This window comes from Musca vetustissima, unplaced genomic scaffold (assembly GCF_032173495.1).
Source record: "Musca vetustissima isolate MV318-11 ecotype Yass unplaced genomic scaffold, APGP_CSIRO_Mvet_v1 utg16895, whole genome shotgun sequence".
In the NCBI taxonomy this organism is placed as follows: Eukaryota; Metazoa; Arthropoda; class Insecta; order Diptera; family Muscidae; genus Musca; species Musca vetustissima.
In genome coordinates this window covers 285,637-311,351 of record NW_026883302.1, presented here as the reverse complement: position 1 = coordinate 311,351, position 25,715 = coordinate 285,637, and the positions used below count along the sequence as shown (strand labels likewise).

At 35.7% G+C, this 25,715-nt stretch overlaps 1 protein-coding gene across 1 annotated transcript; it reads left to right on the top strand.

The window, feature by feature from the left end:
• The first annotated feature begins 868 nt into the window (after positions 1-868).
• LOC133330155 (uncharacterized) lies at positions 869-25,527 on the top strand. Its single transcript, XM_061538628.1, has 17 exons — positions 869-1,031; positions 1,215-2,002; positions 10,109-10,203; positions 12,322-12,436; positions 12,513-12,610; positions 14,530-14,650; positions 14,803-14,953; positions 18,294-18,379; positions 18,623-18,747; positions 18,816-19,048; positions 19,475-20,816; positions 21,296-21,567; positions 21,646-21,697; positions 21,912-22,065; positions 22,155-22,471; positions 22,535-22,631; positions 25,330-25,527. The coding sequence occupies exons 1-17, from the start codon at positions 869-871 to the stop codon at positions 25,525-25,527; spliced, it is 4,407 nt and encodes a 1,468-aa protein (XP_061394612.1).
• The last annotated feature ends 188 nt before the right edge of the window (positions 25,528-25,715 follow it).

The window sequence follows — 25,715 nt, the reverse complement described above, 5'->3', positions numbered from 1 at the left end:
GGACCAACACTAGAAATGGATGCTTGAAATATTTTTTTAAAACACAAAACAGCAGGATTGTTTAAGAAATATTCTTTACGGTAAATCAATTTTTCATAAAAAAATACAAGGGCCGCTGCAAGGCATGGATAGTGTTTTTAAAGATATTTTTGCCAGCATAAGGTTTGGGTGTTTAACGTGAAATAATTAACTCTTATGGTAAACTTAATATAACCTCACCTACATAACGGTTTATGTAGGTTATACAAATCACCGACAAATGAGGATTCATTTTACGACAAAAATTTAACTAAACGACAGATCCATTTTTTCTAATATTTGAAGTTTAATATTAATAAATTGATAAAAATGACAAAAAAGCCTATATCAAATAATACTGTCAAACGGATTTAAAATAATATCTGTTAAAAAAATCAACACCTAAATAAATTAGATAAAAAATGAACCCAACATTAAATTATAAAATTAACAAAAACAACAACATCAACAAAAACTGTGAACATAATTAATTAACTGCGAAAAGTGTACCCTCTCTCACATCAACAGCTGTCTAAAGGTCTCGCCGACTAAAAACCAAACTCAAAATAATTATGATTTGTGTTTAAAATTTAATTTCAAATTTTTTGTGTGTTTGTTGCAGTGGCATCCAATTCTCAAGACAAAATCTGTGTGTGTCTATGATTAATGCAAAACCCAAAAAAGAAGAAGAACAAGACGACAACTAAAAATTATGAACGTTTAACAAGTGTTTATGATTTTTAACGACAGCCAACAACAACGAAAAAAAAACAAATTACAAAAAAGAAACAACAACAAACGATTGTAAAACGACACCTGGACAACAACAATAAATAACAGCAACATCATCATGGAAAATAATTACAAATTAACAATTAACACAACAACAAATGCCGAACAGCATCGTGGTTCGGTGTCATCGACAAATTCATTAGAGGTGCCAGCAACGCCAACGCGTTCACCGAAAAAAGTGTCATTTTCCGATGATTTGCCCTATGACAACAACAATGGGGGTGGTGGTGGTGATAAAACAGCCAACAACACAAACAATCAACAACATTATAACTCCAACAGCAGCAACAACAATAACTACAACCAACAATTGATGTCAAAAACAAGTGATAAAATGATTAATAGTCAAAATCAAAATCTCAATAGTACAACTACCTCGGATCCGCAACAGAAAAATACCTCAGCAACAATGGAACAGCATCATAAGGTGGAGTTGAAGTTGGAGGGGGAGAAGGAGAAGGATTCCCCACAAAATCCCGTGGAGTTCATGTTAGTTCAGGCTGCACAGTATTTAGAAAAAATGCATGCTCCCGCCGCTGCTAGCCTACACGAATCTCAGAGTAATAAAAATCAGGCCAACGATAGCCATAAGTTTAAAAGTAGTTTAAATATAGATTTAGTTGATGGTGGTAATCACGAAAACTCAGGAAATAAATCCACCGTAGCTCCAACAACCCAACCTACACCAACAACAACATTGTCGTATACACCTCCCTCTCCGATACCGGCTGTATTATCTTTGACTTCACGTTCTGGCTCCGTATCACCCTCTGGCCTTTCCACACCCTCTACCGTGGCTGCTCGTTCCACAAAATCCACCTCGTCATCATCGGAATCCACAACCTCCCTAGAGCCACCCTATAAACCACCCAGATCTTCGATGATGATTCAAAATGGCAACAATTCAAATTCGAACAATCACCACCAACAAACCCCTACCCAAGCTAATACCCCTGCTGCTGCGTCTCAAGACACCTCCTCAAATATGCAAGAAATCAGTGAAGAACAAGCCGAACATGCCATCAAATACATGGAACGTTACAATCTTAATTTAGATAAGAATAACTGCAGTGCCATGGAATTGGAGGCGAAACGCGATAAAATCCGTTGGCTGTTAATTTCCGAATGTAGTGCCTTGCTGGGTGAGGGGAAACATACCAGGGAGGGGTTTCGCAAGCTATTTCTACAGGAGGTAAGTTCAGTAATCAGTATTTTAGAAATCTAATTTTAATTTTGAAAAAACAACACCTCCCCACTGCTCCTCTCTCTTAAATAGAGATCGGTTTTAAAATCATAAAAATTTTGAACTTGACTTAATGTCAAGATTTTGAATATCTCTCACTAATGGTTTTTTGTTGTTGTTAGTAGTTTTGATCTACTTGCCCTGCTGCTAAACATTTCAAATATTTATCGCAGGCCAGAGCCAAAGTGTAGCTAAACAAGCGTGTTATTGCTTTGACTCATCCATTAGTTGTGCCCCCCATGCGAACTTTATTAATATTAGCAACACGTTTACGGCGACGAGCAATAAAGTTTAGAGCAAGCAAATCGCTGAGGAATTACTTTCCAAAATATTTGTTCCGAAAAAAATTACCAAACAAATCATAAAAGAAATTTCAAATACAAATTTAAAAACCAATTCGAAAAAATCGAAAAAACCCGTACTCCACAGCGACTTTATCGATTAAAACGTTGGTTACTGAGTTCCAATCTTTTTATACAAAAAATGAGTAGTAGGGTAATTTTTTCCTATGAAAAAAATTGGTAAAAATAGGAACTGACTTCAAAAGAATTTTCTCCCTATGAAAGAAATAGAAACTGAGGCCCAGTACCAGAAAAACAGGTACTGAAGCCCGGAGAATTATTTTATCGAAAACAAATAGAAACTGGGGCAAGACAGTTTTATTCTATGAAAACATTTAAACAGGTCCGGACAATTTTTTTTCTCCGGAACTCTGCATGAACCTACATTGAAAATATTCTGGAAAGAAATATTTTATTCGCCATATATCTCAAATCCTTTTAAATATATAGACATAGTCCACATATATTATATATATGTGTCCACATATATTATATACATGTGTCAAGGCGTCAGAACTATTTTTTCTATAGAAAAAGGTCTACGGACCCCAAGACGGGTTTTTCTATAGGAATAAATTCTACGGACCCCAAGACGGTTTTTTTTTTATAGAAAAAAATTCTCTGGATCCCAGGACTGTTTTTTTATAGAAAAAAATCTCTGGACCACAGGGCGGAATTTTTTCTATAGAAAAAAATTTACCGGACCACAAAGACGGATTTTTTCTATAGAAAAAATTTTCCTGGCCACAGAACGGATTTTTTTCTATAGAAAAAAATTCTCCGGACCATAGGACGGATTTTTTTCTATAGAAAAAAAATTCTCCAGACAACAGGACGGGTTTTTCCTACAGAAAACAATTCCCGTTTTTTTCTGTAGAAAACAATTTTCCGGACCCCAAGACGGTTTTTTTATAGAAAAAAAATTCTCCGGACCGCAGAAACGATTTTTTCTATAGAAAAAAATTCTCCGGACCGCAGGACGGATTTTTTTCTATAGAAAAAATTCTCCGGACCACAGGACGGTTTTTTCCGTAGAAAAATATTCTACGTACCCCAGGACGCTTTTTTCTATAGAAAAAATTCTCCGGACCCCAGGACGGTTTTTATTTTGTAGAAAAAAATTCTCCGGACCTCAGGACGGATTTTTTTCTATAGAAAAAAAATTCTCCTGGCCACAGAACGGATTTTTTTCTATAGAAAAAAATCTCCAGAAAACATGACGGATTTTTTTTCTATAGAAAAAAATTCTCCGCACCACAGGACGGTTATATTTCTATAGAAAAAATTCTCCGGACGGATTTGTTTTTTTAGGAAAAAATTCTCCGGACCACAGGACAGTTTTTTTATAGAAAAAAATCTCCGGACAACAGGACGGTTTTTTTTTCTATAGAAAAAAATTCTCCGGACCACAGGACGGATTTTTTTCAATAGAAAAAATTCTCCGGACCACAGGACGGGTTTTTCCATAGAAAAATATTCTCCGTACCCCAGGACGGTTTTTATTTTGTAGAAAAAAATTCTCCGGACCCCAGGTCGGTTTTTATTTTGTAGAAAAAAATTCTCCGGACCCCAGGACGGTTTTTATTTTGTAGAAAAAAAATTCTCCTGACCCCAGTACGGATTTTTTCTATAGAAAAACATTTTTGACAACAGGACGGATCTTTTTATATAGAAAAATTCTTCCTACCCCAGGACGTGTTTTTTATATAAAAAATTCTCCGTTTTTTTCTATAGAAAAAAATTCTTCGGACTACAGGACGGTTTTCTATAGAAAAAAATTCTCCGGATTTCAGGACGAATTTTTCTATAGAAAAATTTCTCCGGACCCCAGGACAGTTTTTTCTATAGAAAAAATCTCCGGACTCCAGGACGGTTATTTTCTACAGGAAAAATTCTACGAATCCCAGGACGGTTTTTATTTTGTAGAAAAAAATTCTCCGGACCCCAGTACGGATTTTCTATATAGAAAAAAATGTTTGACAACAGGACGGATTTTTTATATAGAAATAATTGTTCCTACCCCAGGACGTATTTTTATAGACCCAAGGACGTTTTTTTCTATAGAAACAAATTCTCCGGACCCCAGGACGGATTCTCTTTTATAGAAAAAAATGTTTGACAACAGGACGGATTTTTTATATAGAAATAATTGTTCCTACCCCAGGACGTATTTTTATAGACCCAAGGACGTTTTTTTCTATAGAAACAAATTCTACGGACCCCAGGACCGATTCTCTTTTATAGAAAAATGGCCCTTTAGATTTTCGTCTGTAGGAAAAACATGGACTTGTGGTCCCAACTATTCTTTTATAGAAAAATCCTGGATCTCTTGTCTGGCGAATTACATATATAAAAAATGATTTTTTAAAGAAAAATTGAACCTTTTTTCACCTGTTTTTTTAACAAATGGGCCTAATAATCCGAGATTTTTTATGAATTTAAATTATTTACCTATAAAATCCACTTAAAATTGCTTAAACAAAATAAATAAAATTAAGTCCAGCATAGCCGGGCATTTTTATTGTTGATCGATGATATTGACATCGGAAATAATATACAATAGTGGCACCTCAGCTGCTGCTAAACAAGTGTATGGAACAGAAATACAATGCCAACACCAAATAGCTATCGTGTCTTGTGCGACGACAGTGGTCAGTCAGTACAAACAATTTGCTGTTGTTTTAGTTAGTCCCAATGTTTACTTCTCTTCTCTTCTTGTGTTTTCGGACAGACTCCTCCATTCCGGGTACACCACTAGGCACACACCAGTCAGTCAGTCAGTCAAATGCCATCATCTGTTGATTGAAATCATTAAATATTAATGAACTGTTAGGCGATAATGTGCAGTCGCAGCCAAAGCCACAGCTTGAGTCAGTTTGTTCGACGGTCCATCCGTCCGTCCATCCATAATTTATTTAGTCGGCGGCATGGCGTTGAAAACCATGAAGTATGGAAGATAAAGAAGAAGAAATCTCAGCGGAAGATGACGAGGCCGAAAGAAATTTTAGCAAAAACCGATTAAATGTAATTTAAGAGTCGAGTCAATAGATAAACACCAGACAGCTTCCAATTGTTTTTTGGCTAATAGTTTAGCTGATTGTTTATGTGGTCGGTCCATTCATGTCTTAACATCGAATGGACTGATGTGCTGAAACCCCCAGACGCTGTGATGGTGATGATGCGGTTGTTTTGGCTAGTGCATTATTGATGACCAGCCATCATCACCACTGGCCACATCAGGTGTGGGTTATATGGCATACCCACCGACTAGTTATTGATGAAGATGCACCTCATCGTACACAACCCCCTTCTCTGTCTTACCCCTCGATGGCTCTCTCACGAAACTTGTAATTAAATGAAGATTTTATGTAAATGTTCTGCACCTTTTTTCTCTTTCTTAAATATCGTGGTGGTGCATGCGATGTAATCGTATAACACGATTATAAGGAAAGCATCAACATTTCATCGCCATAAATATTGAAAAACAACAACAGCAACTATTTTGAAAACGAACAGAAATGCATTAAAACGGAATATTTACTCCAGTGCATATGGAAATTAGCCCAATCACCGATGATGAACAGGAATTAATGTTGGAAATATGTGAAGGTCAACCACAACAATGTTGTTGTCAATCAATTGGAGAAACAAAGAAGAAGATGAAGAGTTGAGGGTATTGATCGAAGCGCAGAGAGATGTTATGTAATTATGTTAATAATGAGCTGAATATTTAAAATATAGAGACAGGTTTTTACAAGTTAAACATCGAAAAAAAAAATAATTTTTATTTTCCATTGGGAGTCCGAACGAATTTGTTTTATGGAAAAAAATAAGCTGGGGTCCAAACGATTTTTTCTCTGGAACCCAGAAAGGATTTTTTCTTTTCAATAAAAAAAATTCTCCGGACCCCAGGGTGAATTTTTTTATATAAGAAGATTTATTTTCCTGACAACAGGACGCTGTTTTACTATAGAACACCAATACGGTGTTGTTTGTAAGTTTTTTTCTATACAAAAAAAATAATCGCCGAACCCCAGGACGGGGCTTTTTATAGAAAAAAATTCGCTGGGCCTCATGACAATGTTTTTTTAATAGAAAAAAATCTATAGTAAAAATTCTCCAGTCACCAGAACGGGTTTTTTCTATAGTTCTCGGGACCACAGGACGGATTTTTTTTCCTATAGAAAAAAGTTCTCCGGACCAAAGGACGAATTTTTTCTATAAATAAAACATTTTCCGAACCACAGGACGGATTTTTTCTATAGAAAGAAATTCTCCGTACCACTGGACGATTTTTTTTCTATAGAAAAACAAATCTCCGGACCACATTCCAATTTTTTATTCTATAGAAAAAAATCTCCGGAACACATTCCAATTTTTTATTCTATAGAAAAAAATCTCCGGACCACAGTCCAATTTTTTATTCTATAGAAAAAAAAATCCCCGGACAACATGATGGATTTTTTCCTATAGAAAAAATTATCTGGACCGCAGGACGGATTTTTTTCTATAGAAAAAAATTCCGGACCACCACAGACGGTTTTTTTCTATAGAAAAAAAATTCTCCGGACCACAGGACGGATTTTTTTCTACAGAAAAAAATTCTTCGGACTACAGTACAGATTTTTTTCTATAGAAAAAATTCTCCGGACCACCACAAGACGGTTCTCCGGACTACAGGACGGATTTTTTTCAATAGAAAAGGACGAATTTATTTCCATAGAAAAAAGTTCTGCGGGCCACTGGACGGATTTTATTCCATAGAAAAAATTTCTCCAGACCACAGGATTTTATATATAGAAATTTTATATATAGAATAAAACACTTTAAATATATTTCACGTGTAAATCGATTTCTTACCACTGTACCAATGAGTGATAGGCGTGTGTATGCATGATCTGCTGCATAGCTATTGGATCATTTGTTGTTTTATAATAATTATGTTAATTTATAAATAAAACAATGGATGCGTATATATTGGTGTCATCTGAAAAAATGGTATACAATTTTTAAAAAAGGTTATTAACTGTAATTTCCAAATAATAACAACAACAAAAAAGGGTAATGTTCGACAACAGCCACGGGCAAAAAAATTCAAAATTTAAAAACCAGTACCAAATACCAATTTTGTTGTAATTTTATGCAGAATCGTGTGATCTTTATTTAACCGGTTATTTATTTTTTGCAATACTAATATCGAGCACAGTGGTTTCTAAGTTGCATGAAATATCGACAAAAAATAAATAAATAAATATATCCAATAGAAATATTACTAATTTTGAGAAATGTAGAACGCTAATAAAGCTGACGTAGATTATCTCTACTGTATTATTATTTTTTATATTTTTCGAAACACTGTTCCTTATTGTAATATCCAGTAAAAAAAATTAAATACTAACTTTGTAAAAAAACAATTTTTGACTTGCATACATTTTTGCATAACTTAAATGTTATAAACACAAAATATTCAAATTTTAATTTTATTTGGAGGTCCCTAAGGCAAGGTTTAATAAACCTTGAAATTTTTAATGAGAGCTAATATGTAGCAAATATAAAAATAATAAAGACAAATAGCACCCCTAAAGATAAGAATAATTAAAATAATTTAATTTAAAAAATCTGATAAAGATATATTGTAAGATTGGAAGGTCATATAAGATCCAATTGAGAAGGAAATCCATAATCAACATTACCCCCCATCTGGACAACAAATTGACCAGCAATAAATGTACACAAATTTACTCGCAATATATTTTCAATAGTTGAAAAAAACAGCAATACTTTGTTTTCCGCATTAATATTAGTGGAATTATTGTTCGGATGTCTTAACGACCAGTTGTTCCTAATATTTTCTCCACTGGTGGCTACCTAAATCTATTGTTTTCGGTCAATTAAAGAAAACACTAAAAAAATTAAACAATAGAAAAACATTAAAACTCGAGTTTTTTTTTGTTTTATTTGCAATTATTTGTTTTCAAAATTTATGGAAATTGTACTACAGAAGAATTTGTTTCAACAACAATAAGAAAAACAAAACCATGGACGACAAACGTTTAAATGGCAATAAAAATTGATCAACAAAAAATGTAAATTTCAGTTTAGAATACTAATTTTTTGCTTATCCCACGTATCAAGAAACGAGGAGGAGAGGCACTGTGTAAGAGGATTTCTACCTATTTTATAGATTAAGAATGTGAGCTATTCTATCTACAGAAGAGGGAAACTCTAATGAAGAAGGGAGCTCTATCGGAGACTGTTAAGGTGGCTATAGGCGGATATTCGACTGTTAAACTGACTTTAGAGACTGTTAAAGTGGCCTCAGACGACTGTTAACATGGATATGGACGACTGTTAAGTTGGCTATAGACGTCTGTGAAGGTGAATCTATGTAAATTTTAAGGATGCTCTAGATGACAGTTAAGGAGACTATGGGCGACTGTTAAGGAAACAACGGCGACCGTTAAGGAGGACTATATAATGTCAATGAGACTATATAGTTAAGGAGGCTATATACGACTGTTAATGAGGCTATAGACGACTGTTAATGAGACTATGGGCGACTGTTAAGTAGACTATACGCAACATTTAAGGAGACTATGGACGACTGTTAAGGAGGGTATAGACGACTGTTAAGGAGGGCATAGACGACTGTTAAGGAGGGCATAGACGACTGTTAAGGAGGGCATAGACGACTGTTAAGGAGGGCATAGACGACTGTTAGGCAGTCTATAAACAATATTAAGGGGGCTATAGACGGCTGTTAAGGGGGCAATATACGACTGTTAATGAGGCTATATATGACTGTTAAGGAGGTTAAAGACGACTGTTTAGGAAGCTAAAAACGAGTGTTAAGGAGGCTATAGACGAATATTAGGTACGCTATAGACAACTTAAAGAGGCAATAGGCGACTGTTAAGGAGTCTGTGGACGACTATTGAGGAGGCTATAAACGATTGTTAAGGAGGCTATAGACTACTGTTAAAGTGGCTATAGACGATTGTTAAGGGAGCTATAGACGACTGTTAAGGTGACTATATACGACTACAGGTGACAGTTAAGGATTCTATAAGCGACAGTTAAGGAATATTTAGGCAGCTGCTAAGGATTTTACAGGTGACTGTCGGCGACTCTTCGACGACCTATCAACTGTTAAGGAGGCTATAGAATACTATTAATGGAACTTAAGGCTACTAAAGAAGAGGTCATTGTTAGATAGATTATATTCTGATTTTAAGGAATAAATAGACTACTGCTACAATATAAGCAATAAAAGGGACTATAGGCTAAAATTGACTATAGACTACAGATAAGGAAATTATAGGCTACTGTTATGGAGACTATATGTAACTGTTAAGTAGACTATTAACTATTGTTAAGCAGCCTATCTATAGAATAAGATTATTTCTATCGGTAGTAAAAGTTCTGGTTCCAGTAGAAGATTTAAAGCTCTTCGGCCTATAGAAGAGCAGAATTTCTTCGATATGTAGAACAAAAACATTTATTTATATCAAAGATGAGCAGGAGCTCTTTGTATGTAGAAAATGAAGAGAAGAGAGCCCTTTTATCTATCTCATCATCTATATTTATATGTAATGTATGTAAAAATATATTAATCTAAATTTCGATATCATGTCCTGACATGTTTCTTGCAATATTGTTAATATATGTAATGTTAACATGTTCTTCTTCTTTTTTCTACCTCGTGTCATTGCAGGAATTTCAAAAGAAACTTTTCCATCTCTTCGATTTGGATGGTAATGGTTATCTGGTGCAAGATCGTTGGATAGAACATTTAAAAGGACGTTTGACGTAAGTTTTATGTTATCGCTTGATATTTGCATGAAAATGTTGCACATACACACGCACATGCTCACATTCACATCAGAGTCAGAGTCACATGCTAAACATTTCCCATTCTGATTTCTGTTTAATCTTTTAATGCATGTTTTACAAGTGACTTGACCAAATAACGCACTCAGCCACAAAAACACGAATTTTTACATACGCAGATATGTATGTTTGTAGATGATCAGCAAAAAGGAATATTATGTATTATATAGGTATGACAAGACTACGAGGGAATTTAGTGGAGATTTTCATACATTGTTTTGAAAGAAAAATTACATTGAACCGATATGAAGTCTGAAGAAGAACAAAGAAAAAAGGATAAAAAAGTCTATATGTAATAGCCAATATATCAGTTTTTATAATTCGTTAGAAGATAATATAGAATCAGTAACCTTCAAAAACATCAAAGGTAGTGGACCTCCTCCTAGTGTTTTCTTCTTATTAGGGCCTCATTTCCATATTAATTTTTTTATTTCTCAATTTGGCATCCCTATTAGGCAAATGACATGATTCCGGCCATGTTATTTTACAGAACTAACATACAATGTGCGACGACATAAACTCCACTGCTTTGGTGTTGAAATTGACGTGCCATAAAGACGAAGATGCCACAACTTTGTTGTTTAACAACATTTTTTGCTTGAAAATCAGATTTTAGATTATTGTCGTTGTTGTTGTGAATGTTAATTTTGTTGTTTTTGTATCTTGGTGAAGTGCAGTGAATGGTGTTGGCGTTGTCAATTGCTATTAATTTGTTGTTTGAGAATTCTTTGGTTAAGAATCACAATTACACCTACATACAGACATAGAATGGAAATTATTTATAGAAGAAGATCCTCGATCCACTGACGAAATATTCCATATATACAAAATATATTCACTAAATAGGTGATATTTTTGTATAGGACCTAACATCTACAGGAAGAGAAACTTTAAGCAAATGTTAAATTAGCTACAGGCTGCTGTTAAGGTGGTTATAGACAGCTGTTAAGTTGGCTATAGATAGCTATTAAGGTAGCTACAGGCTGCTGTTAAGGTGGCTAGAGACAGCTGTTAAGGTAGCTACAGACAGCTGTTAAGGTGGCTACAGACAGCTGTTAAGGTGGCTATAGACAGTTGTTAAGATGGCTATAGACAACTGTTAAGGTGGATATAGACAGCTGTTAAGGTGGCTATAGACAGCTGTTAAGGTGGATATAGACAGCTGTTAAGGTGGCTATAGACAGCTGTTAAGGTGGCTATAGACAGCTGTTAAGGTGGCTATATACAGCTGTTAATTTGGCTACAGGCAGCTGTTAAGGCATCTATAGACAGTTGTTAAGGTGGCTACTGTTAATGTGGTGTAGGCTACTGCTAATGTTGTTAAGGTAGCTATAGACAGTTGTTAATGTGGCTATAGATAGCAATTAAAGTGGCCATAGACGTCTTTTTAGGTGGCCATAGGTAGATGTTGAGGTGGCTGTAGGCAGCTGTTAAGGTAGCTTTATGAAGATGCTAAGGTGGCTTTATGCAGCTGTTAAGGTGCCAATAGGGGACTGTTAAGATTGCTAAAGATGACTATTAAGTTGGCTATAGATGAATGTTAAGAAGGCTATAGACGACTGTTAAGAAGGCTATTAAGGTGGCTATAGACACACAGAAAACTTTAGGTGACGGTAACATCGTCTATAGACGACAGTTATGGTGTCTGTAAAAGAGTATGGGCGACAATTATGGAGGCTACAGATAACTGTTATATGGTCTATAGGCGACTGTTAAGGAGAGTAAGGTGTCTATAGGCGAATGTTATGTAGTCTTTAGGCGACGATAAAGGAGACTATAGGTAGTCGAACTATGTATAAACATGTTTTTCTACCCTTATATAAGCAGACATGTTTATAATTAATGAATTTTAGGCGATGTGGGTCATATAACTATAGAAGCGTTTCTGATCTATTCCTTTACATATGTTTTTTTTTTTTTTTTTGAAGAACAACCTCCCTCTATATTCATCTATCATCCTTACCCACCCCTCCTTAAACAACCTCACATTACTTATGTTTACAATTTTGTACATAACTGTGTCATAACTAATTACAGCGATGACAGACAAATGGACTATGCTGAACAGCTGGAATCAGTGGCCTATGTTATTTGCGGGGAGAATAGCAAAATTACATTTAAAAATTTCACTGAAATATGGCATGCCCGTGGTGTAAGTATTCAAAAAAACCTTTTCAATATTAAATAATATTGTTTTTACTATTTTTTGTTTATTTATTTGTTGGCAGATCTTAGATAAATTATATCGTCTCATCGATAGCGATGGCACCAATTCCATATCCACCAATCAAATAATGGAGTTCATATCTCATTTAACCAATTCTAGGTAAGAAAAACAAAAAAATATGTTAGCAATGCCATATTCGAGATTATGGTGGTAAAGGGTATATATTAAAAAAAAAACTGAACTTGAAAGAAGACAAATCTGTTGGATAATAAAATAAAAAAAAACCATGTTAACAATTTACAATTTGTAAAACAAATTGATTTTTACTCTTACCCTTACCTCCCTCTTGCTCTTCTTTGGTATCATAGAAAATAATGTAGGAGCAAGAAAAAATGTGCGGTAAATGAAAAATATTCACATAATAACAACTTTGGAAAGAAATGTACAGAAGATTGCACAGTGGGTACCCAGCAATAAAAAGGATTGAAAATTGTATATACGGCTGTTAAGACTATAAGCGACTGTTAAGGAGATTATAGACGATTGTTAAGGAGATTATAGACGACTATTAAGAAGACTATTAAGGAGACTATAGACGACTATTAATGAGACTATAACCGACTGTTAAGGAGATTATAGCTGACTGTGAAGAAAACTATAGACGACTGTTAAAGAGACTATAGACCACTGATAAGGAAACTATAAACGACTGTAAAGGAAAGTTAAAGAGAATATAGATAACTGTTAACTGATCTGGAATTTATAGGTTACTGTTAAGGTGTCTTAACTATATTGTAAAGGGAATATAGACGACTATTAAGGAGACTATAGACGACTATTTAGGAGACTATAGCGACTGCTAAGAAAACTATAGACGACTGTTAAGGAGACTATAGACGACTATTAGGGAGACTATTTAGAAGACTATAGCCGACTGCTAAGAAACTATAGACGACTGTTAAAGAGACTATAGATCACTGTTAAGGAAACTATAAACGACAAACGATTGATGAGAGGATATAGATAACTGTTAACTGATCTGCAATTGATAGGTTACTGTTAGGAGACTTAATTATACAGGAAATGGAACTATAGACTAGTAGTCTAGTAACTAGGCTATTATTAAGGTGACTTATTAAGGCGACTGTTAAGAAGACAATAGGCTTGGGGACTATACACTATTGTTAATGAGACTCTTGGCAACTGTTGAGGTTACTATAGACCAATATTAACAGTACTATAGAAAATATAAGCTACTGTTAAGGAAACTAAAGGCTACTGTTAATAAGTATATAGGCTACTGGTAAGGAAACTACAGTCTACTGTTAATGAGATTGTAGGATACTGTTAAGGAGATGATATGCTAGGTTAGTAAGGATATAGGCTACTGTACTGAATCTACTTTTAAAGATTATTAAGGCTTGTTACTGTTAATAATAATCTATTGGTTAGCTGTTAAGCTTTATGCAACTGCTATTATCAGATGATCTCTTAAAGGACATTTTAGCTTTTGAATCATATTTTACCACTGTTCAATACCTGTCCTTACCCACTCTAACTACACATCCAAACGATGATGAGGACAAGGAACATAGAAAACGTTTCAGCACATGTACATACACATACGCACTCACATATTGTTGGCACATAAAAACGCTGACAAGAACAGGGAAAAGCAGCTATTAATCAAACAACTATGTTCCGGAGCTTAGTAATCTTTTAATTAATCTTTAATTTATTACTAAAGCTTAAATGCAGCAGCATCTGCTGCAACAACAACCTCAACTACAACATGTAATGGTCTTTCAGTTCGATTTGTAAGTCCAGGCAATAGGCAATAGACGAACAAGAACTGGTCAAGGCAATTTGTTGGAGGCTCTTGTTGTTAAGGCTCTTTGGTATTATAATTGTTGTTCCTGGTTCGTTACGTATTTTTATTATTATTGTTGCTGTTGTTGTTGGTGTTGCAGTATTTTACATTGCTGCATAAATTATTTATTTATTGTCTATGATGTGATGCTTAAGTTGGCTATTTGTTTTTTCATTCCTGTACTTCTCCTCTCTACCACTCTTTGTAGGCCTCGCACTGGCTTCGATAAAAGCTCTTTGGCCCGTTTGGAACAGCTCTTTCGCAATACTGTGGGAAATGAACGTGAAATACGACGTGAAGAATTCAAGAAAATTGTTATCTCCAAGAATGTAAGTCCATGACCAAAACCCAAGCCAAGCAACTCTGACCAACCACCATTGCGGGTCTTGTTGCTGGTGTGTTGTGTTTTTTGTAAAGGAATTTAATTTATTTACTGTTCGTGTCTACGGTGTGGTTTTTCTGTTTTTTTCTTTCATTGCAGCCATTCTTTACGGAACGTGTTTTCCAAATCTTTGACAAGGATAACTCAGGTTCAATATCATTACAGGAATTCATTGATGCCATTCAACAATTCTCAGGACAATCGGCAGATGATAAAATACGTTTTCTATTTAAGGTTTACGATATCGATGGTAATGTATTCATTTTGTTTATTTGGGTGGGGTATAAGTTTTCTTGGGATGTGTGGCGAAATGAAGGCTCCACATTTTTTTTATCGGGACATTGATAATTTAGAATATTTAATGGTTGTTCTGTGATAGAGAGCAGATTTTCAATTTGAATTGATGTCAATATTAGGATTTACAAAATATTTAAGAAGATAGGAAGGAGGCCAATGAAGACTGTCAAGCAGCCTAATGGCGAATGTCAAAAAGTGTAAATGAGGTTGTTAAAAATAGTCGGAGAAGAGTCAATAGACATATTTAAAGGAAACTTCAGGCGGATGTTAACTTGACAATAGGCGACTATTTAGTAAGCAACTGTTAAGGTGGCTATAGACAACCGTTAAGATGCCTACAGACCACTTTTAAGGCTGCTATAGACAACTGTTAAGGTGGCTTTAGGCAACTGTTAAAGATACTATAGGAGATATTAGACGACTGTTAAGGATAATGTAGACGAATGTTAGGCGACTGTTAAGAAGGCGACTGTTAAGGAGGATATAGACGACTGTTAAGGAGGCTATAAACGACTGTTAAGCAGACTATAGACGACTGTTAAGGAGACTATAGACGACTGTTAAGGAGACTATAGACGACTGTTAAGGAGACTATAGACGACTGTTAAGGAGACTATAGACGACTGTTAAGGATACTATAGACGACTGTTAAGTAGACTATAGACGACTGTTAAGGAGACTATAGACGAGTGTTAAGAAGACTATAGACGACTGTTAAGGAGACTATAGACGGCTGTTAAGGAGACTTTAGATGAATGTTAAGGGGACTATAGACGACTGTTAAGGAGACTATAGACGACTGTTAAGGAGACTATAGACGACTGTTAAGGAGACTATAGACGACTGTTAAGGAGACTATAGACGACTGTTAAGGAGACTATAGACGACTGTTGAGGAGTCTATGTTAAGGAGACTATAGACGACTGTTAAGGAGACTATAGACGACTGTTAAGGAGACTATAGACGACTGTTAAGGAGACTATAGACGACTGTTAAGGAGACTATAGACGACTGTTAAGGAAACTATAGGCGACTGTTAAGGAGACTATAGACGACTGTTAAGGAGACTATAGACGACTGTTAAGGAGACTATAGACGACTGTTAAGGAGACTATAGACGACTGTTAAGGAGACTATAGACGACTGTTAAGGAGACTATAGACGACTGTTAAGGAGACTATAGACGACTGTTAAGGAGACTATAGATGAATGTTAAGGGGACTATAGACGACTGTTAAGGAGACTATAGACGACTGTTAAGGAGACTATAGACGACTGTTAAGGAGACTATAGACGACTGTTAAGGAGACTATAGACGACTGTTAAGGAGACTATAGACGACTGTTAAGGAGACTATAGACGACTGTTAAGGAGACTATAGACGACTGTTAAGGAGACTATAGACGACTGTTAAGGAGACTATAGACGACTGTTAAGGAGACTATAGACGACTGTTAAGGAGACTATAGACGACTGTTAAGGAGACTATAGACGACTGTTAAGGAGACTATAGACGACTGTTAAGGAGACTATAGACGACTGTTAAGTAGTCATGAGCTTCTGTTAAATATACTATAAGCGACTGTTATGTGGACTATAGGTGACTGTTAAGTTTACTCTGAGCGAATTTTAATCAGACTGTAGACTATGCGACTGTAAATTAAACTATACAGGACAGTTAAGCAGACTATGGACAATTGTTAAGTGGACAATATGTCACTGTAAGTGGATAATCCACTGTTAAGTGGATAAAAGACCCCTGTTAAGTGGACTATCTATAGTTAAGTGGACCACTGTTACGTGGACAAATGCCGCTGTTAATTGGAGAATAGTCCACTGTTAATTAGACAATATGATACTGTAAAGTGGATAATAGCCCACTGTTAAATAGACAATATGCAACTGCCAAATGGACAAAAGTCGACTGTTAAGTGGACAATACATGCCACTGTTAAGTGGACAAAAGGCCACTGTTAAGTGGACAAAAGGCCACTGTTAAGTGGACAAAAGGCCACTGTTAAGTGGATAATTTGCCACTGTTAAGTGGACAATTTGCCACTGTTAAGTGGACAATAGGCTACTGTTATGTGGATAATAGGCCACTGTTAAGTGGACAATAGGCCACTGTTAAGTGGACAATAGGCCACTGTTAAGTGGTCAACATATTGTTACGTTCTTGGATTTTACTTAATCCCGTGTAGACGTTGTTTTATTTCCCAGTACAGTTCGTACTAAATAAAACGCGGGTTCTTTATGATAACGAATATTACAATCATTTTATTGACACAACTTTACTTGACGGTTTCAATTCGCGATCTGATTCACCACTGACTAACTGCCTTGCCATTCCCCCTATATATATGAGCCCTGCCTGTCGCTACAGAAGTTTCTAGACGATCTGGTAACACCTAGATTTCGAAAAATCTACCAATGCAACAAACACATACAAACTTACATTGAGTGAACAATGACAACAACACATATACAGGCGAGGGAGTAAAGAGGAATTAATCGAGCATCAATGATGACGTTTAACAAGAATTGTACGTCAACAACAAAATAGAAAATGAAAGAGGAAATGGAAGGATGTAGAAAAATCTATACAGTAGTTGTTGTGAAGTTATTCTAATAAACTGCGTAGTAGAAATTTACGTTACAATTCAAATTCTTAAATTAACGGAATTCATCTAAATTAACTTAAATATAAAGTTATATTCGTAACAATATCAATTTTAAGTGGACAATAGGGGTCTGTTAAGTGGACTATAGAGGATCGTAAAGCAGTCTATATGCGAATGTTAAGTGGACTATAGACGACCGTTAAGCATACTATGGCTACTTTTAGGGTGTCTACGATATGAATGTAGGGTGAATATATTAAGCCTAAACATATTTATCTTCCTTCAAAATAAATTTATGAAACTTATCAATGTGAAAAGGATTTTATAATATTTTTACACACATACCCGGTCGACTAATCGAACATGTTCCATTTAAATTATGTTTATGACAACTGGTTTCCCAATTTAGCTTACAAAACTATTCAAACTGACCTTGGCGAACATTTTAACATAAAAATTCAAGTTTTTTATTTACAAAGGGGAATTTCAAGCCAAAAAAATAAAGGAGAAGAACAGAAATAATGTCCTCGCTATACATTATTGTCTTACCCGGCTAGGCGGCTTGATATTTGTTAAGAGCTTTATGCCAATGCCAATAGTTTCGTAGTTGTTGTTTTTCTCTCTCTCTTTTTTAACGAAGACGATTAACCACTTATTGATTTATTACTTAAGGTGATGGTCTTATACAGCACAAGGAATTGCATGATGTCATACGTGCCTGCATGGAAGAGAATGGCATGGAATTCTCTGAAGATCAGGTAAACACAAAGCACAAAGCAAATAATAATAAAAATGATTTATTTGTAAGCACAATTTTCGAATTCGTTGATCATCTTTCCAATTGACTAAGCCATTACTAAAAAACAATGTGGCACAATGGACAATTGGAAATGGCCAAGAAACAACAATCATCAATGATAATAAAAAAAAACATTATTTCCCATTCCTATACTTCCTTTCTTTTTTCTGTGTGTGTCCGAACCGGCTGCAAACCTTCAAAGATTGAAGATCTAACAACGGCCATGTTTGAAGATGCCGATCCATACAATCGTGGCGAGATTACTTATGAGGCTTTGAAAAATCAATTACACAAACATGGTGGCCTGCTGGAGAATCTAAGTATAACGTGGGTAGTTATGTGACTCGCGGAAAAGTATTGGAGATTAATTAAATATTATTGTGTTTGGTTTATAGAATTGACCGTTGGCTTGTGCCAATGGCCCAGGATCCACAGGCTGGCAAGACGAAATCGAAATTATGGAATTCCATACCAATTCCACATCAATTGACACCGGCCTACATGAAAAATAATCATGTCTTTGTGACATATCTCTTCGTGTACATAGCTATAAATGTGTGTTTGTTTGTATCAAGGGCTATACAGTATAGGGCGAGTAATGGATTTGTTATTGTGGCAAGGGCATGTGGTATGTAAAAGTCAACAGAAAAAAAAAAATATAACCAGCAAAAGTGTCCTCAGGGATCTGAAGATTTTTTCTACGGAAAAAAGTTTTGTCAGTGACCTCAGGATGTTTTCTATAAAAAGTGTCCTCAGGACCTAAGAAATTTGTTCTATAGAAAAAAGTATCATCCGGGGTCTTTGGAATTTGTTTCTATAGAAAAAAACATCCTTAGGGAGCTGAAGAATTTATTTAAGAATTTATTTATTTAGAATAAAGTGTCGTCAGGCACCTTAATATTTTTTTCTACAGAAAAAATATCTCCTAAGAGACTTTAGGATTTTTTCTGTAGAAAAGTTTCCTGAAAAAAGTGTCCTCAGATCTTTTTATAGTAAAAATGTGCTCCGTAATCTTTTTCTATAGACCATAAAATAAATATTTTCCTCTTTTCAGGACAATGTTTGAATTTCAATTGTGCCTGGATATTGGTACTGATGTTACGCCACTCTCTAACATATTTACGTTCCCGAGGCCTATCCACCTATTTGCCATTGGACAACCACATTTATCTACACAAACTCACGGGCATAGTGATATCGGTATTGAGTCTCCTGCACACCATAATGCATCTCTTTAACTTTTCCATAATTGTGGTTAATGATCCACAAATCAATGCGGGACACTATACCATAGGAGAATGGCTATTGACCGATCGTCCTGGATTGTTTGGCCTAATACCCGGCTGTGCTAATCCTACTGGCATGGCATTATTTATTATTCTCCTCATAATGTTCATTTGTTCCCAACCGTTTGTGCGTCGCAAGGGTTCCTTTGAGGTTTTCTATTGGACCCATTTGCTGTATATACCCTTCTGGATATTGGTGCTGTTCCATGGTCCGAATTTTTGGAAATGGTTTTTCATCCCTGGCATTATTTACACGGTGGAGAGAATTTTACGTTTTGTATGGATGCGTGGTGATCATGGCAAAACCTATATTAGCTCAGGGTTGCTACTGCCCTCCAAGGTCATACATTTGGTTATAAAACGTCCGAATAATTTCCATTTCCGTCCGGGGGATTATGTCTTCGTAAATATACCCGTAATAGCAAACTACGAATGGCATCCATTTACGATTAGCTCCGCTCCGGAACAGGAAGATTATATGTGGCTGCACATACGCACAGTGGGTGAATGGACCAATCGTTTGTATCGCTACTTCGAGAAAGAGCAACAACGTCTACACAATGGTGAAATTATAGCCCATAAGCAGGCCATACCCACCTCAAGTCTACTACAGATTAGTGAAGAAAACTCCAAAACCACATCTCCCACTCCACAGACAGATTTTCTAGCTCAAAATCTTGCCAAAATTCAGCATAGCTCCAGCTTCGATTCTAATATGGTGGCGAAAACTTTACAAGATGTCCCGACGAACCCGATTAGACCACCACGCCATAATTATACCCCATCAAAATTGGCCACAGAGAGTATCACCGCAAGTCATGTTGCCGAACAGGCCCGCAGCAGTAATGGCAGTAGTGGTGATCGTATACGAAGCTTCAAAAAAACTCTACAGAGGACATTTTCCCGCAAGGATCAGGCGTCGAAGGAGAAACGTTTATCTGGCCATTCCAATGATGGTTTTGTAACGGATGACAGTGATATGGCCGGAACTACGGAATTAGGTAAACGCCGAAAATTGGCGAAGTTAATGGGAGAGAAGCCTCCGTTGGAGAAAAGTGTTTCGCTGCCGGATATTGGAGTCAAAACGAAGAGGAGAGAAAGGTTTAAGGCGTGAGTATTACATTGGACTGTAGACTTTCTCCTGTTCACTCCGGAAGACTTTTTTCTGTTTCGAAACATGAGGACTCTATTTCTATAGAAAACAATTCTGCAGGTCCAGAGGATACTTTTTTCGTTAAAAAATAATATTCTCAGGTGCCTTATATAGAAAAAATTCCAAGGGTCCCTGAGGACACTTTTTTCTATAGGAAAAAATTCCGAAGGAACCTGAGGACACTTTTTCTATAGAAAAAAATTCCGAAGGTCCCTGAAGACACTGTTATTCTATAGAAAAAGTTCCGAAGGTCCCTGAGGACACTTTTTTTCTATAGAAAAAAATTCCAACGGTTCCTGAGGACACTTTTTTCTGTAGAAAAAAAATCCGAATGTTCCTGGGGACACTTTTCCATAGAAAAAATCCTTTTGGGATAATTTTTATTGGTCATAAGCTTCTCAGATCTATTTAAAAAATTGTCATCTGCTTAATATAGGTTACATACATTGGGCCGTTCTGAATCGGAACGCTCATTCGATGAGACACGCATACGTAGAGCAAGATTACAAAGCCTCGGCTTAGCCTATATGAGTCCACAAAATAAATCTCTGGCCCAGAGTTTCCGTTATATGCGTAACAAACCCACCATCATTGCCTTCAAGACACCAAGTGTGGAGGAAAGTGAACCCGAATTTACGGCCAAACAAAATCACTCGGCACAGACATATAATGCCATACAGGCGGAGGAGGGCAGAGTGGCAACAACAGGTTAGAATTTGGAGAATATTTACTTATTAGAAAATTCATAATTTATTTAAATTCCAGATCTTACCACCACCAACAAAGATAGCAATCAGGAAGATGCCGATTATGTGGTATCAAAACCGTTGGAGGTAAGATTACTTAATTTAAGTAATTTTTAAGAAATTATTCTTTTCATAAAAAAACTCATTTTTACAAAAACACTGATATAATGCCAAACAAAAACCAACTAACTTCTTTTAAAAAAGATTGAAATTTGAAAATTAAACTGCTGCTACACAACATTTCATACAATATTTGTAGGACTACACCAACCATCACAACAACAACAATAAAGCAAGTACAACTACAACAACAAATAACCGAGTAGGACGTTTTCGGCGTCCTACATTTTTGCGTTCATTATCAACCTCCATTAAAAATCGTGGCAGTAGTGGCAGTATACCCGCCAATGGTACAACTAACTCGGGTGGCAAGGTTACACTTGATGCTGGCGTGTTAGAGGTTTGGGTTTTATTAGATATATATTTTATTAAAAAAATTCTTAGCGAATATTGAAACCCTATTTAACAATTTTCTTTATCACAAATTAGATATTCATTGATGGTCCGTATGGTGCCCCCTCATCCCATATCTTTATGGCCCAGCATGCGGTGCTAATTGGTACGGGTATTGGTGTCACACCTTTTGCTTCGATTCTGCAATCAATTATGCATCGTTATTGGAAGGCCCGCCATCATTGTCCACGCTGCCTATTCGAATGGGCCAGTGATATACCGAAATCGGTTATGAATCTACGTAAAGTAGATTTCTTTTGGATAAATCGAGATCAACGTTCGTTTGAATGGTTTGTCAATTTGTTATCGCAATTGGAAATTGAACAGGCGGAATTGGGTGGTGCCATGGAAAGGTAAGGGGGGTTTTATGAAAGGACACTAAATGTTATTTAATTTTACGTTTTTTCTAATTACAGATTCCTCGATATGCATATGTATATAACTAGTGCCCTGCAACGTACCGACATGAAGGCTGTGGGTCTGCAATTAGCCTTGGATTTGTTGCATGAAAAGGTAAATTTGTTCGCAAAAATGATTTCAAAAGATGAAATTACCTCCACTGAGGATTTTCTATAGAAGGGGGCCTTCGCTATTTTCTTTTATACAAAAAAGTGACCTAAGACACATTTGGATTTTTTTCTACAGAAAAAAGTGTCCTTAGGGGCCTTCGGAATTTGTTTCTATAGAAGATAGTGTCCTCAGGGACCTTCGAAATTTTTTTTCTATAGAAAAAAGTGTCCTCAGGGACCTGTCGGAATTTTTTTCTATAGAAAAAAGTGTCCTCAGGGACCTGTCGGAATTTTTTTCTATAGAAAAAAGTGTCCTCAGGGACCTGTCGGAATTTTTTTCTATAGAAAAAAGTGTCCTCAGGGACCTTCGGAATTTTTTTCTATAGAAAAAACTGTCCTCAGGGACCTTCGGAATTTTTTTCTATAGAAAAAAGTGTCCTCAGGGACCTTCGGAATTTTTTTCTATAGAAAAAAGTGTCCTCAGGGACCTTCGGAATTTTTTTCTATAGAAAAAAGTGTCCTCAGGGACCTTCGGAATTTTTTTCTATAGAAAAAAGTGTCCTCAGGGACCTTCGGAATTTTTTTCTATAGAAAAAAGTGTCCTCAGGGACCTTCGGAATTTTTTTCTATAGAAAAAAGTGTCCTCAGGTAACTTCGGAATTTTTTTCTATAAAAAAAAGTGTCCTCAGGGACCTTCGGAATTTTTTTCTATAGAAAAAAGTGTCCTCAGGGACCTTCGGAATTTTTTTCTATAGAAAAAAGTGTCCTCAGGGACCTGTCGGAATTTTTTTCTATAGAAAAAAGTGTCCTCAGGGACCTGTCGGAATTTTTTTCTATAGAAAAAAGTGTCCTCAGGGACCTTCGGAATTTTTTTCTATAGAAAAAAGTGTCCTCAGGGACCTTCGGAATTTTTTTCTATCGAAAAAAGTGTCCTCAGGGACCTTCGGAATTTTTTTCTATCGAAAAAAGTGTCCTCAGGGACCTTCGGAATTTTTTTCTATAGAAAAAAGTGTCCTCAGGGACCTTCGGAATTTTTTTCTATAGAAAAAAGTGTCCTCAGGGACCTTCGGAATTTTTTTCTATCGAAAAAAGTGTCCTCAGGGACCTTCCGAATTTTTTTCTATCGAAAAAAGTGTCCTCAGGGACCTTCGGAATTTTTTTCTATAGAAAAAAGTGTCCTCAGGGACCTTCGGAATTTTTTTCTATAGAAAAAAGTGTCCTCAGGGACCTTCGGAATTTTTTTCTATAGAAAAAAGTGTCCTCAGGGACCTTCGGAATTTTTTTCTATAGAAAAAAGTGTCCTCAGGGACCTTCGGAATTTTTTTCTATAGAAAAAAGTGTCCTCAGGGACCTTCGGAATTTTTTTCTATAGAAAAAAGTGTCCTCAGGGACCTTCGGAATTTTTTTCTATAGAAAAAAGTGTCCTCAGGGACCTTCGGAATTTTTTTCTATAGAAAAAAGTGTCCTCAGGGACCTTCGGAATTTTTTTCTATAGAAAAAAGTGTCCTCAGGGACCTTCGGAATTTTTTTCTATAGAAAAAAGTGTCCTCAGGGACCTTCGGAATTTTTTTCTATAGAAAAAAGTGTCCTCAGGGACCTTCGGAATTTTTTTCTATAGAAAAAAGTGTCCTCAGGGACCTTCGGAATTTTTTTCTATAGAAAAAAGTGTCCTCAGGGACCTTCGGAATTTTTTTCTATAGAAAAAAGTGTCCTCAGGGACCTTCGGAATTTTTTTCTATAGAAAAAAGTGTCCTCAGGGACCTTCGGAATTTTTTTCTATAGAAAAAAGTGTCCTCAGGGATTTTCGGAATTTTTTTCTATAAAAAAAAGTGTCCTCAGGGACCTTCGGAATTTTTTTCTATAGAAAAAAGTGTCCTCAGGGACCTTCGGAATTTTTTTCTATAGAAAAAAGTGTCCTCAGGGACCTTCGGAATTTTTTTCTATAGAAAAAAGTGTCCTCAGGGACCTTCGGAATTTTTTTCTATAGAAAAAAGTGTCCTCAGGGACCTTCGGAATTTTTTTCTATAGAAAAAAGTGTCCTCAGGGACCTTCGGAATTTTTTTCTATAGAAAAAAAGTGTCCTCAGGGACCTTCGGTATTGTTTTCTATAGAAAAAAGTGTCCTCAGGGACCTTCGGAATTTTTTTCTATTGAAAAAAGTGTCCTCAGGGTCTTTCGGATTTTTTTTCTATAGAAAACAATGTCCTCAGGAACATTCGGATTTTTTTTTCTACAGAAAAAAGTGTCCTCAGGAACCTTCGGAATTTATTTCTATAGAAAAAAGTGTCCAGCCAACATATTTTCGTATAAAAGGCCAATTTTTTAATATATTTGGCAAGGGAAGATGATAAACATTTAATAAATCGTATATCACTTACCTTTTGTTATTGACAACTTGATTTCGATTTACTTGCTTGTGTTGATTGATGAGAAATGATTGATTGAATGGAATATGAATTTTCTGAATAGTTCGAAAAATAAAACATTGAAACTGAAAAGAAATATTAAAACAAATGTATATTCAGTTTTTCAATAATTTAATTTAGAATTAAAAATACACAATTCAAAACTACAATTAAAAAATATAGTTTTTCAAAACTAAAATTTAAAGGATCCGAACAATCTATACTCTCACAAAGAGTATAGATAACAAAAACCTATTCCTTGTTATTTTATCTTTTTTTATTTTTTATTTCATTTTAGGGTAAACGAGATCTAATTACCGGCCTGAAGACCCGTACCAATGCAGGTCGACCAAATTGGGATAAGGTATTTAAGCAGCTGCAGGCCCAAAAGAAGGGCAAAGTAACAGTATTCTATTGTGGACCGCCACAATTGGCCAAAACATTGCGTATCAAATGCGATCAATACGGTTTTGCATTCCGAAAAGAGTGTTTTTAAAAATGGATATCTATTTTTTGACACATATGATGATACTCTGTGCTCTCACTCTATCTCCCTATCACTCTCATTCATTTTATAATAGAAATAATAATATTTATAATTAAAAATAAGTAACATTATTTTTTTTTTGTTTGGCATAAAACACACAAAGGTAAAAGGGCTTAAAATTGTAAAAAATACACACA

What these genes read in the sequence shown, in the direction of transcription:
- LOC133330155 (XM_061538628.1), top strand. Translation starts at nt 869, where the DNA reads ATGGAAAATAATTACAAATTAACAATTAACACAACAACAAATGCCGAA. An exon ending in TCTCATTTAACCAATTCTAG is followed by an intron (nt 12,611 to 14,529) that starts GTAAGAAAAACA and finishes CACTCTTTGTAG; the next exon opens with GCCTCGCACTGGCTTCGATA. An exon ending in AGGAGAGAAAGGTTTAAGGC is followed by an intron (nt 20,817 to 21,295) that starts GTGAGTATTACA and finishes TGCTTAATATAG; the next exon opens with GTTACATACATTGGGCCGTT.